The following is a 13,776-nucleotide window of genomic DNA, read 5'->3' on the forward strand; positions in this document are numbered from 1 at the left end:
TGGTCTTCCAGAACTTCGTGGCCATTACCCCTAGTTTTCCCCTTGGGTGCCCTGGTGAACAGTTGCTTATCGAGCCCTTGATGTACTCCCCTAGTGTAGTGATAAGCTGCAACCAGGTCCCCTCTCAGCCTTCTTTTCTTCAGGCTGAAGAGTCCCAGATCCCTCAGCCTTTCCTCGTATGGCTTACAATGTAAGACTCTGATCATATGCAAGGCTCTTCTTCAGACTCTCTCAAGCTTGTCCACATCCTTGTTAAAGTGTGGTGCCCAGAACTGGATGCAGTACTCCAGCTGCGGTCCCACCAGTGCTGAGTAGAGCAGAAGAATCACCTTGGTATTGCTAGAGATGCATCAATTGATGCATGGCAGAGTATTATTTGCCCTGCTGGCTACAGCATCGCACTGCCAACTCATGTTCATACTGTGGTCTATTATTACCCCCAGGTCCCTTTCATTCATGGTGCTAGTCAGGATGATGCAGCCCTGCATGCTAGATTGCCCTGGCTTATGGTCAAGCCAGCATGCAGAGTCATTCTGAGGCTGCATCCAATGCAAAGGTTAGTCCATATCTGGGTTTGGGCCAGTGCACGGCTGGATCTGGCACAAGGAGTTGGACCATGTGCAGGGTTGGCCTGGTGCACAGCAGGGTCTGGTGCATAGTATCACATCCACAGGCCAACCCTGCAAACCAACTGCATACTGTACTCAGCCTGCAAATTGCCATCGTATGCAGGATTTGGCTTGCAGACTGGCCCTGTGTCACTTATCTGGCCTGCAGGACCAGATAGGCTGAACACCACTGAGTTAGAGGAAAGGCTTTACAGACTGCAGAGGCAAGAATTAAGAACACTTGCTTAGCCCAAACTAGATGGACCTCAGACCAGGCCAAGAGTGTATCAACGATATAAAACAAATAATTTTTAGTAGAGTTTCCTGTTTCAGAAGAGTAGTGAGGATGTTCACCAACAGACAGGCAGCCAGCAAGACAGTCTGCCCCCTCCTGTAGCATGAACTAAGAATGTCATTGGAAGAGTAACTAAAATAGACTGTCAGGAGAGACTGTTTGGCAGTGAAGACCAGCACTGCATCAGGGTGCCATGCCATGGAACCTGGAAGGCTTCAGGGATTGGTGAAGGGAATGGAAGGGGAGAAATATCCAAATTATATTCATAGAAGTCATTTCTGATCCTGTCATGAGAGATTATGATGATTTTAAAGGAGGGTATGTTACTTTAAATTCCAATTGTTCAAATCAAGAGCAAGACCTTATAAAGGGGGATAAGGCAAAATGCTGCATTTATAGATTACATGAAGCAGATACATAAGCTTGGACACACCAGTCATACAAGCAGACATACACAAACATACATACAAACAGACATAGATGAATATACAGACAAAACCACTGTAGTAAGGTAGTTACCAGCAGAAGTTACTCAATGGTAGCACTGGATGGCCAGTCCAGGCTTATTAAGGGTGATAGGAGCAGGGGTAAACAGACGTGCCTGTGCTCCATGAGGTTGCAGAGACTGGATTCCGCATCTTGACTTGTCTGCATCTTACTTCTATTGGGATTTCAAGTCTTTGTTCAGCATTCAGGGGTTTTCCATGCTCAGTTTTTAATTAGAGGTTGTTTCTTCTGGTTATCTCAATTTGAGGTCATTCCAGTAAAGTTGGTATCTCCAAGTTGGTATTTCAGTCTTGAAGCATTGTGTAGTTGATATCTTTGCTTTGAAGCATTGTGTAGCTCAAATAGCAGGATATGCAAAATTCCTTCTTCTCATTATCTTCTTTGCACCTGATCACAGACGAGTTCTTCAGCCATTCATTAATTAGCTTAATTAGTTTGCTGTCTGGTAACTTATACATTGGCACCTTGTTGCTTACACAATCAGTTAAATTTTCTTCTGTTTTCATGAAAATAGTTACCATTTTTTCACCATTCACCCTCTCACACAGACTCTCACGTACACTGGGCATATGAAGTTCATTTACTCATGTGAAGCAGAGAACAAGCACAAAATGGAGTTTTATTTGTTAAAAAAAGACAATCATAGAGGTTTATCAATTCAATACTATTATCATATAAGCATAATAGTTAATATGCAAAAATTCATACTACAGGTAATCTATTAAGTAAATGGAATAGGGCTTTGTGGAACACTGGAAAGTCCAGGAGGGTCTGTATGATTCAGATGGCCTCTGTCTCTATAGAAAGAGCATTACTATGCTGTGTAACTAATCAGGAGAGCATTAAACTTACTACTTATGTGGAGAATGGTAACTGGGTAGTGAGGATATAAATACCCACCCAAGTATGTGAAGCAACATTTCTATCCAAGTATAAAAAAAGTCTGTAAGGGACCTATTTTTATCTTGGTTAGGTGTAAATGCTGGAATTCTAGTAAGAAACAAGTTGGAGATGCTCCTATATGAAATCAGACTTATGTGGCTGGTATTGAAACTTGGTGGAAGGGGCCTTATAACAGGAATGATGAGAGACAGATATAACAGGTGTGAAAGGGTGAGGGGCTAACACTTTAGTTCCAACTTCATTACTTGGTACTAAGTGATGAGCTGGAATTACAGGATCTTGGATGCTTTTACATTAATGTACCCTCTAACCACATCAAATGTGGGGTTTCATGTTAAATCTAATCTCACTATAGAATGGGGTGAACTGTTTTGGGGAGAAAAATGCTAGCATGGGTGACTTCAACTTGAAGGATACCTACTAAGTATCTTCTGCATCTGTTAAAACTTCTTTAGAGTTTCTAAAATAGTAAGTGGTGGTTTCTTAATGTAGAGTCATACACAGAACAAGGTGTAAATCTAGTACTGGACCTAAAACTGGCAAATAATTAAACATTGATCTAAAAGTTAGGGCTGACCTATATTGCCGGTATCACCATGATTTACCTTGTGCAAAAAATATGACACTGAGCAGAAATTTCTATTTTTCAAACTTTTAAATGGCCAGTTTGCTAGCAATTGCATAATGCTTTAAAACAGGACTAGGAACATATTAATGAAGCTCCAAATAAAAACTGGAAGTTGGTTGAGGATCTTGTACTGGATGTCCGAAATGCCACGACAGCACAGGCACAAAACATTAATGTTGGGCAAAATGGTTCTTTGAGCTAAAAGGAGAGACGGAAGCAGTGGTAAAAGCAAAATAAATAAATAAAAATCCCATAATAAAAAAGGGGGGAGGGGAATCAACTGGGTTTCAAATTCAAGTAGAATTCAGTATAATAACAAAGCTTTTTAAAACTTTCTAAAGAACCCTAATTTGGGCACAAGTCCATTGCTATTTCAGTATTTTAAAAGGATAAAAGGGGTGTCCTAGGGAAATAAACAGTGGTTAGCCTAAGGATAATGTGGTTGACATACTGGAATAATTTTGGCTTCGCAAACAATGATAGATTAATAGTATAATTAATGCCAGCCAGAGTATTTTAATGGAAGATAAATCTTGTTAGACCTTTTTTTTAAGAAGATTACATGTTTAGTTGATAGAACATTCTTGGATTTCTGCAAGCTATTTGATTGAGTACCACACAACAATCTGATTAAAAAGCTTGCATTCTGTCAGATTAACAAGGTATGGATTCGATTAAAAACTGGCTTACTGTTACTGCAAAATGTAGCTAATAGTGAGGTATTAGTTTGCAGGGCTGTTTCTAGTGGGATCCCACAGAGTTTGAATTATACTTTGATTCTTGGCAGGGCTCTGCAAAAAAAAATTGGCCAGGGTCGGGGATATGCACATGGCTACCTGCCAGTGCCGTGGGGCTGGGGACAGCAGTGATGGCTGCCACCTGGGCCACCAGAAGGAGCTGCAACCTGGGCCACTTAGAAAGGCAAGGAGCGGGCTGGGGGCTGACAGGCCGATGGGAGAGTTCTCGTCTCTTATGGGCGGAGAGGGGGGGATCAGCCCCTCTGAACTCTCCTGTAATTCAAACCCTGCTCCCGCAAGATTAAGGAAGAGCTGGTGGACTTGCCATAGCTCTGAGCCTTTCAGGTGAGACTGTTGTAGACAGAAGTGCAGCTCCCAGCTGTAACTCAGAATGATTTCTGCAAACTGTTCTGAGTTACAACTTACCCGAGACCAAACAGAAATTCATGGCTGGTTTCAAGGGGGAAGGAAATCTAGCTGTGGGCTGGGAGCCTGCAGCCAGGTTCCCTTAGCAATGGCCACTGCTCTCTGCCAGTGCTGGATGTTTTCAGAACAGGAGGGGAGAAAGGCAGCGGAGGGAGCTTGTTCTTGGGGCATCTGAGCTGGTGCTAAAGGGTGGGAGGAGTGAATTGGAAGCCCCCACCTTGGGTGGGACTCCAATATACCTGCCCCCTGCAGGGGCTGAAACCCTCCCAGGCTGAACTCCTTTTCCTCCCTTTCACCCCTCCCATTCTGAAAACAGGCAGGGAGCTTGCAGACTCAAATTCCAGAAGACGTTACATTTTAAAATGTCTTTATTTGATACCTCATGCAAGAGGGGTCAGATTTTCACATGATGGCCAGTTTTTAAGCCATCTGCAGCCATGCACTTGTGTTTGGTTGCAGCTATTAACTTTCCATGGCCAGATCAGGTGAAAATGTCACTTCTGTCTGCACTGGCTTTCAAAAGAGGCGATCCCATTCAGTTTCTGAGAGAAATGTTTTGACCTGTGCAGGAAGGGAGGAAGGAAGAGTGCCGGCTTCTTCCACAGGACCTGGGAAGACCAGTCCTGCTTGCCCTGCCACTGACAAACTGGCCATGGTTGCAGCTAATTTCCGGTCCAAATTTAGGCTTCCACCCATCGTCCCCCTAGCAGGGCAAGAGTAGTGCAAGTGTGTGCAAGCGTGAATGCAGACAAGGCTCTTTGGGTAGGTGTGATATTTCTTATTATATCTACTAAATAGCTGGAAAAGTTGTTCTTTGCAAGGTTTCAGGCACAAACATCCTTCTTCGGATATAAGGGGAGTCATGTGGGTGTGCACCTTTGCACACCTGTATATGTGTTAGAAATGGAATATTGTTAGAAATGGAGTATTGTTAGAAATGCACAGCTTGCATCTTGCACCCAGTAAGAAAGAAACACTGCCAAGGACTTTTTTCCTTTCCCAGCCTTCCCACAGCTTTTCTTATGCTAAATCGCAGACTCTCCCCCAGCTTCTCCCTAGCCTTTCTCATACAGATTACAGAAGCTGGAATTCAACTGACTGTATCCTTGAAAAGGTGGGGGGTTCGAACTCTTGGTGACCTATTGTAGTTTCTGAGCATGCTTAATTAGCTGATGCATATTTACCTCTCCGCCCTGCATACTTAAGTAGTTAATTATACTATACATGCGATGTATGTAGTGATGTAACCACATGTACGCTTGTATGAAACGGAAGTCAGCTGTAAGAGTTCCTGTTTCTGCACACGTGCCCGGGAGGAAGAAGATAAATATTCCCTGCAAAATTCCTTTGTGGGTTCAGAGTAGTCTGAGTTCTTGACTCTGCTCTGACCCTATTTGCAAATACACCTTTTGTGCCATCTAATGAGTGTGTGTCTGTGATTTTTGTGGCCTCCAGAGAAACGAACCCCTTTATGCATCATATGTGTGCAGTGGGCCTTAGCCAAATGAACTCAGCTGAAGATGACATTTTATATTACCTTTTTTCCCCTCAATTATTTTAATATGTAACATTAGCACAACTGAAGAAACATTTAGGGCTCTAGGCACGTGCCTCATTTGCCTGTCTTAATCCGGCTCTAAATCGCAGGCGCACCTCCGCTGAAGTGCCCACGGGGAAGGCGGGCCAGCGGTGGGAGCTGCTCGCACAGGGCCCCGCCCCTTGAACCAAGAGGAACCCTACGGCTCCGCCTATCGCCCGCCCCTATGAGGTCAGCGCCGGCCCATTGTCCCCGCGGCCCTTCCGGGTCGACCAGCCTCGTCCTGGGCCGCGGCCCCGCCCCCGCGCGCCTGGGCCGCGGGCTAGCGGAGGCGGCGCAAGATGGCGGCGCCGGCCGGATGTGCGCGCGCCCCGCCCCGCGCGGGCCGGCGGCGCAGCTGACGAGGCGGCGGCTCCTGGGCCGGGCCCAGCCCGGGGCGGTCACGGTGCCGGTGCCAGCGCCAGCGCCTACCGGCGCGGCCATGTAGAGGGTCCGGCCGTTCCCACCGCAGCGGCAACCGGCCGCATTCTTCCTGCGGCGGCGGGGCCGGCCCCGGCCATGGAGGAGGCAACCGCGGACGTGAGCGCGGACGCGGAGGTGCGGAAGCTGCAGGAGCTGGTGAAGAAGCTGGAGAAGCAGAACGAGCAGCTGCGCAGCCGCCACGCCGCGCCCGCTGGCCCCAAGCGGCCCCTCGCCGGCCCCTGCCCGGGCACCGCGGCCCCCACTCCGGGCTCGGGCCTGGACCCCGCGCCGGATGGCCGCTGCCTCAGCCCCAGCCCCGGCGCCGGGCCACGGCGGCCGCCCGCGGACGAGCCCCGCGACGGCAGGAGCAGCGCAGCTGGGGAGGGTGGCGGCAGCGGCTTCCTGGACGAGGTGGAGCTGCTGCGGCCGGACGAGCTGGAGCGCCTGGTGGGCGGCGAGGAGGACGAGACGGGCTGGTGAGCAACGGGGCTGGGCTGGGACACCTTGCTGCCCGGGAGTCAGGAAGGAGAGAGACCCCCGGCCGGCCGGCGTAGGACAGACCCTGGCGGGTGATCCTTCTTGGTCTCTGGGCCCTCTGGCAGGTGGGCTCGGGCGGGCTGAGCTGAGCTCCCCCTGGCCGCAGCAGCAGCTGGTTATGGCAGCAGGGTGGAGCGATAACAAAGGCCCAGATCCTGGGGCTTCAGGCTTTAATGCGGTTAATTCCTAGCCCCTGCGATGCATCACCTTGTGAGCCTGGAGATGCTGTCATGGGTGTTGCAGGGCCCCTGTGGTCTTAGCAGTGTTAGGTGTGCAGCCTGATAAACCCAGAGGTTTCCCATAGGAGTCTCTTGTGGTAGAACAATTCTACCCATTTGTGAGCTGAGTTGTCTGCAACAGCAGAGCTGTTCTGCCAGCTTAGGCAGTCAAAAACAAATGAAAGGTAAGCTGGAGGTCTCTGGGGGCAGGTTTATCTGGGGCAGAGCGGAGCCCAGACCCAAAAAGTTGACAGCTGCTGTTTTAATTTTATGTCTCTTCCTGTCATGATGCATTGTGTTATTGTGTTTGTCTTGCACATCTTGATTAGCCAGTAATTATCCAGGCTGACCAACTTCCTTAAGGTAATTGCTGCACTGCTCTGTGGTGATCAGAGCACACCCTTGTGTTTCAAAGGAACCCTTCTCAGTGGTTCTCTCTGGTCTTAATTTTGAGACTGTATCAGTGCAGGCCACAGTAGTGTGCTACCAGGCCTTCCAGTGTCCCGATGTTCAAGGGAGCAACATTGCAACAGCATGATTGGTACCAAGGGCACAGAGCAGTACCACCAGTATAGATGTGGGTACAGGACAAAATTGCAACCAAAATAACATGATTAGGGTGGCCTCAGAGCACCCTTGAGCAACTGTCAGCTTGCAAGTTAAGCTACTAACAGCTGCATTCTGTAGTTAGACCCAGTGACTAGGGGTGTGCCAAGAAAGACTGTGGACTGATATTAATGGCTGATCATTAGCCAGCCATATTGGCTGATACTGATCCAATTGCCAATATCTGGCCTGGCAGCTTGGAGAGCAGCGTCTGGCTGGTAAGTTTGTTCAGGGGAAGGTGCGGGGGGGTGGGGCAGATTGAGGCCCTTGTGGTGAGGGAGGGGCTGCAGCCGGGGCAGGTGCTGCACATATGGGATGGGGTGGGGAGCAGCTCCCACTGCTGTGCGCACCCCAGGGAAGGTGTGGGGGCATGTCCCTCAGATTTGTGTGCTGGCAAGGGAGGGCTGCCACTGGGGGCTGGGATGCTGCTGCCCCGCCTGGCTGGAAGGCAGCTGCACTTGGAAGGGAGGTTATGGGGGTGGGGCTACAGCAAATTTTGGTGTGGCTGTAGGCCCCCTTCCTAGTGCCACCACCTACCCCAAGCATAACCCCAGCCCAGTGTCCCGTCCTGTCCCCGCTCCCCCTCCCGCCTCACTGCCCCTCGCTGAGAAGAGACTGGCACAGCCCCTAGCCTGCAGTGGGCAGCCCACCTCCACCTCATGCATAGATCTGGAGAGCACATGCCCCCCATGCCTCCCTTGTGAGCGTGCACAGTGGTGGGATCTGCCATCCTGGCAAGCAGCCCATGGCTCTCTCCCATGCCCTGCCCCAGCCCATCTTCCTACCTCATTGTGGGGTCCTCGATCTTCCCTCTCCCCCATGCCCCTTCTTTCCTGTAGAGTTACTGGCTGGATGTTGCTCTCCAGGCTGCTGGGCTGCATTCCTTGCTATGTGCGTGCTGCAGCTGCACATATGCACGTGGCATTTATCAGCAACATTATTGGCCACATCAGCCAAAAAAAGTCAATAGCCTCAGCCAAAAAAAGTCAATAGCCTATAATGTGAGTTTTCCTTCTGTCAGTGCCAGTAATGATATGGGCCTGTAGTCTTAAACACAGGAGTGTGCTGTCTTGCATGCATCAGTTAGCTGGAAAATGTGTTAAGTTAGTAAGGTTCTTTGTGGACAAACTTATGCTATCAAGTTGCTGAACTGCTGATAGGGACTTGACTGTACCTGAATTCTCTTGTCTCATTTTCAGGATGCAGTGTTGTTATAGTTGTGATGGTCCAGGAAATAAACAAGAAACAAGGTTTACTGATTTTTATTAGATCACTATGGTTGTGAGAGATGGATGAGTTTTCAGGCACAAAGTACCCTTTCTCAGGTCTGGGAAAGAAATAGAGACAACCTAAGCTAAATAAGCAATAGGAATTGTTTTATCTGGGTTTTAGCTTAGGCTGTCGCTGCTTCTTTCCCAGGCCTGAGAAGGCATTTTGACCAATGAAAAAGTTTTGGGTACTAGTATGGGGTTGGCAACCTATGGCATGCGTGCCAAAGGTGGCATGCAAGATTATTTTGATTGGCACTCATAGGCAGAGGAAGAAAATGTGTTGTGGTGGGCTGAGCATGTGCCCATGCCCCTTCCCTTCTCAGGCAGGAAAGTCTGCAGGGAAAGGGGCGGGAGGCATTGCCCAGTGCTGCCCTGGCCCTGGTGGGCGCTGCACCAACACCAGCTGCCTCCCTGACCCAACACTGCCTGCAGGGACCCCAAACTGGGGTGGGGCAAGCCTTTGCTGTGGCACTGGGCTGGAGGGGATGGAGCCCTGCACCCACCCCACCAGGCCCTGCACAGCAGTGGTGGGTGGAGCAGGGCACGGGATAGAGCCGCAGCTCATCCAGGGAGTGTGGGCAGGGGCAGTGGCTTCCACAGTGGCACACGTTCCAGGAGGCACAGGGAGTGTGTGTTCTGGATCTGTGTGGGACAAGGTAGGCTGAGGCTGGGGCAGTGCTGGGCTCTTCCCGGTGTGGGGAGGCACATGCTGTGCTCCAGGGACTTGGGTGGTGGTACTTGGAGGGGGGTTGGGTGGGCTACAGCAAATCTTGAGGTTGGCTACAGCCCTCCCCTCTCAATGCTGCCACCACCCACCCTGAACATAGTCTGCCTTCTCCCCCATCACCCCTGCCCCTCCTCCAGGAAGAGCCTGGCCCCAGCCCACCCTGCCCTGCATAGATCCAGCAGCATGTGTCCCCTGGGTTGAATGTAGCAGCAGGAGCCACACCCCCTGATGACCTGCTTGGGGCTCAGTCCCATGCCTTGCCCCGAGTGCCTGCACCTCCCCCCAGCCCTAGCCCCACTCCCTTCCTCACTGCTGCCTGCATGCCTCTCCCCACCCCTGCTACAGCCACCGGAAGCTTGTGGCTGGGCTGCTTTGTGGCCCTACCACTGCTCTGTGTTGGGGGGGCTAAGCCCTGTTAGTCTCCCTTTCCACTGCTTATCCATTTTAATTTAATGTTAAATGAAGCTTTTAAAACATTTTTAAAACCTTATTTACTTCACATACAACAGTAGTTTAATTACATATAGTGAGAGACCTTATAAATGTTAAAATGTATTACTGGCATACAAAACCTTAAATAAGAGTGAATAAATGAAGACTTGGGGGTCAGCAGTGTTTCAGAAGTGGCGTGCCGTCTAGTAAAAGATATTGCTAACACTGTCCCCTCCATCCCCCCAGCTTCTAATTTTCAGGGGACTGATGAAATATCATTTGGTTTAAGAGAAATTATTTAAGTCTTCTAAGAGGTAATTTTTTTTTTTATTAAAATGAAGGCCAAGTCTCCTTCTATGAGAGAGAATTAAATTGTAGAGGTGTACTGATCCAGGGACAACAGGGCAGACCCTACAATGAGAGACTACGGGACTTGAACCTGTTCAGCCTTCACGAGAGAAGGCTGAGGGGGCACCTGGTGACCATCTGTAAACTCACTAGGGGGGACCAGAAGGGTTTGGGAGAGACCTTGTTTCCACTAGCGCCCCCTGGCATAACAAGGAATAACGGCCACAAGTTGTTGGAGAGTAGGTTTAGATTAGACATCCATAAGAACAGTTAGGGTGGCTAGGATCTGGAACCAGCTTCCAAGGGAAGTGGTGCTGGCTCCTACCCTGGGGGTCTTTAAGAAAAGGCTTGATGCCTACCTGGCTGGAATCATTTGAGCCCAGTTTTTCTCCTGCCCAGGCACAGGGTTGGACTTGAAGATCTGCAAGGTCCCTTTCAACCCTACTTCTATGATTCTATGATCAGTTGCCTATCAGGTCAGCACTGATAAGAGAAATGACATTATTGGATATCGGCTTTTTTTTGGCTGTTGTAGCCAATAATGCTTACCAATAATTATGCCTTCTGGCCAGGGCCCTGGACACTGCGGTTCCCTCTCCCCTGCAGGGCTGGGGCCCCTGGATGCCTGGGTTTCCTCTTGTAGATGGGCAGCATTCTAGCCTGCAAGGGGTCCTGCTTGGAGGTCCTGCGAAAGGGGTGCAGGGGGGCTCACATGCATGTGCACAGTTGCACCCATGCACATCGCCGGGAATACAGCTGGGCTGCATGGAGAGCAGCTCCCTACAAGTAAGTCTGTGGAGGGGAAGGAGCATGGGGGAGGGAAGGGGTGTGGAGGGAGGCAGATTGAGGCCTTCACAGTAAAGGAGGGAGTGGGGCAGGGGCTGGGGGTGTTGTCCAGCCAAGGTGGTGCATGGGATTCAGGGTAGGGAGCAGGACAGAGCCACAGGCAGCTCGTCCAGGGAGTGGGGGATGGGGGATGGCTTTCTGCTGCTGTGCACATCCCCCAGAGGAGGCATGGGGTGGCATGTGCCCCCCCCCATATTTGTGTGTAGTCTGGATGCAGGCTGCTCTCTGTGTTCAGAGCTCTCCATTCTGCTGCCTTTCCCTCTGGAGCTCTGCACCAGATGCGTGCCCCCTGCCCACCCAGCAGTAGTGAAGGTGGTGAGGACCTCCTGCTGCTGAGTGGGCAGGGATGTGCAGCTGGCACAGGGTTCCTGGGGTAAAGGCAGTGGGGCAGAGAGCCCTGAGCCCACAGTAGGCTTGTTGCCCTACCATCAGCTCAGCCAGGTCCTGCCCTTCCTGGGCCCAGGTTCATTCAGGCTCCCCTGCAGGACATAAGTTTCCCTTGCCCCTGGCAGCAGCAGCAGGAGGGGAAAGGACCCTTTTCCCCTTGCTCCCAGGACCTGGGGCCAGCTGTGGGGGAAGAGTTGCCTGGTTTCTGCAGGCCTGGAATAGTCCCATAGCCCTGCCCTGGGCAGAAAGAGGAGAGCAGGGAGCCTAGCCCAGAGACTCCTCAGACCTGAGCAGCCAGAAAGACTCCTCCTACCTTCCCCCTCAGCCCTTCTGGGCAGGCTCAGACAGCTGCCCCTTGGCACTTTCACATGTGCTCTGAGTGTGGGGGAGGGGGACGGTGCTTTAATTAGAGTGTCTCTCAGAGCTGTTCTAATTAAAGTGCTGCAACATCTCCTGTATCATCATCCCCACACTTAAAATGGTGGTGGCAGCGCTTGAACTAAAGCTCGTTCGACAAGCTTTAGTTCAAGCACCCATACCACCATTTTTAAGCACAGGGACGCTGGTACATGTGACACAGGAGGCTGCTGGAGCACATTTAAACACAACTTTTTTTTTTTAATGTCAGTAGTTTAAAATGTGTTGCACTATTAAGAAATATTTGTCATTGGATTGGTATCAGCCGATATGGTTGGTTACTGGTCAGCTGTTGAGATCAACCAAGAAAATCTTTATCAGTGTACCCCTAGTATTTAGCACAGGGGTGGCCAAAATATGGTTGCCATTAGGCCATTCTGTCCAGCTCATGGGGGCCTCTAAAAAACTTAGAAAATTCATATGTATCTGCCTTTGGCTCCTGTCAAAGATGACAAGAGCCAGGAACAGTAGGACCCAGGGGAAGCTACAGCAGACTCCTGCAACAGCAGGGCCCACCTGGCCCTGCCCCACCAGCCAGAAGCCCCTGCCTAGGGACTGTGGGGCTGTTTGTGGCTGCACCAGCGCAGGAAATTCAGCTAAGAGTTGGGGGCAGGGAAGGGCTGCAGGCATTTGCCCCAGTCCTTAGGGCCTGGCCAGTTCCTGATGAGCCCTACGATCTGGCGATGCAGCCGGGAGCCATGTGGTACAGAGCAGCCAGCAGGCAGGTGGGAAAGCAGCAGGGGGTGGGAAGTCAAAGCAAGCGGTGTGCAGGAGCGCATGGCCTGTACTGGTGTCCTTGGGCCAGCACCAGTGGGGCCCAGAACAGGGCGGTAGGAGTGCAGGGTGTGGGCTGGCAGGGGTCTGTGGAACTAAGGCTGGACTCCAGCAGGGAGAGGGGAGTACTGACCTGGCTTCATAGAGTTCTGCCACCCGTTCTGGGCCCTGCTGGCGCTGGTCCCGGGACACTGGCACCTGCCCCACACTCCAGCCCTTCTGCCACTGGCTCCTGCATTCCTACTTACTTCCAGTGCCCCTGCCCCAGCCCTGCAGTACAGGCAGGGATGCGCGCAAAGCCCTGATCCCGCGCTGCCTGTCTGGACTGAGCAGTGGGGGTGGGGGTGGTGCTCAGCATGGAGGGAAAAGCAGTCCATTTCCCCTCCCCTAGTCTCCCTCATAGTTGGTGCTTCCTGCTGCAGCTGCTCACAGCTTGTGCGGGGCTGTCCTGCTTCTCTGTCGCATCACCAGAGAGCAGACACAGGTAGCCCTGCACCAGCTCCAAGTAGCTGCAGCATGAAGCACAGGCCGTGGGGAGGGGGAGCATCAGCTTTTACACCACACTGACCACCAGTTTGTTTCCCCCTGCTGCTGCTAGCCTGGGCCCTGCGCCAGCTCCAGGTTCGCCTATTGAGGCTGAGCCACAGCAGCAGCAGCTGGGCAGAAACTGGTGCTCGGTGCGGAGGAAAGTGACCCCTCACTGCTGCTGGGCATTGTTTACTGCCCCTGCCCGCCTGGAGCTCACATCATGCTAGGCTGCAGTGCAGTTGCTTTGCCACCTCTGCTGCCCAGCATGGCAGCAGTGGCCATATGGAGCAGCTACAGGGCGGCACAGAGGCAGGACAGCCCTGCGCTGGTTGCAAGTGGATGCAGCACGAAACAGTGGCCATGGTGGGTGTGGGGACACACAGCTTTTCCCCCTGTACTGAGCACCATCCCCACCACCAATGCTCAGTTCAGACAGGCAGCGCAGGGTGTGCGGGGTTGTAGATGCAGGCCTGTTCCCCCCTGTACTGCAGAGCTGGGGTGGGGGCATTGGGAGTGAGCGGGCATGTGTTCTGGGGCCAGTGCCAGCAGGGCCCAGAGCGGGTGGCAGGAGCACAGGGTCCA

At 51.5% G+C, this 13,776-nt stretch overlaps 1 protein-coding gene across 5 annotated transcripts in view; it reads left to right on the forward strand.

Annotated features, from left to right (window-relative positions):
• Positions 1-2,027: 2,027 nt before the first annotated feature.
• The window catches only part of SLAIN2 (SLAIN family member 2), a 60,378-nt gene continuing 48,629 nt past the window's right edge, over positions 2,028-13,776 (forward strand). For 2 of the 5 annotated variants that reach the window (XM_090035887.1, XM_090035892.1), the window contains exon 1: positions 2,029-6,579. In XM_090035887.1, the coding sequence (XP_089892013.1) occupies positions 6,200-6,579 (380 nt within the window). In that variant the 5' untranslated portion in view covers positions 2,029-6,199. Of the gene's footprint in view, positions 6,580-13,776 lie in introns of all 5 variants that reach the window. The other 3 variants (XM_090035888.1, XM_090035890.1, XM_090035889.1) reach the window with 3 other exon arrangements.

The sequence above is a fragment of the Crocodylus siamensis genome, chromosome 2, assembly GCF_052110815.1.
Source record: "Crocodylus siamensis isolate JL-2025a chromosome 2, ASM5211081v1, whole genome shotgun sequence".
In the NCBI taxonomy this organism is placed as follows: domain Eukaryota; kingdom Metazoa; phylum Chordata; order Crocodylia; family Crocodylidae; genus Crocodylus; species Crocodylus siamensis.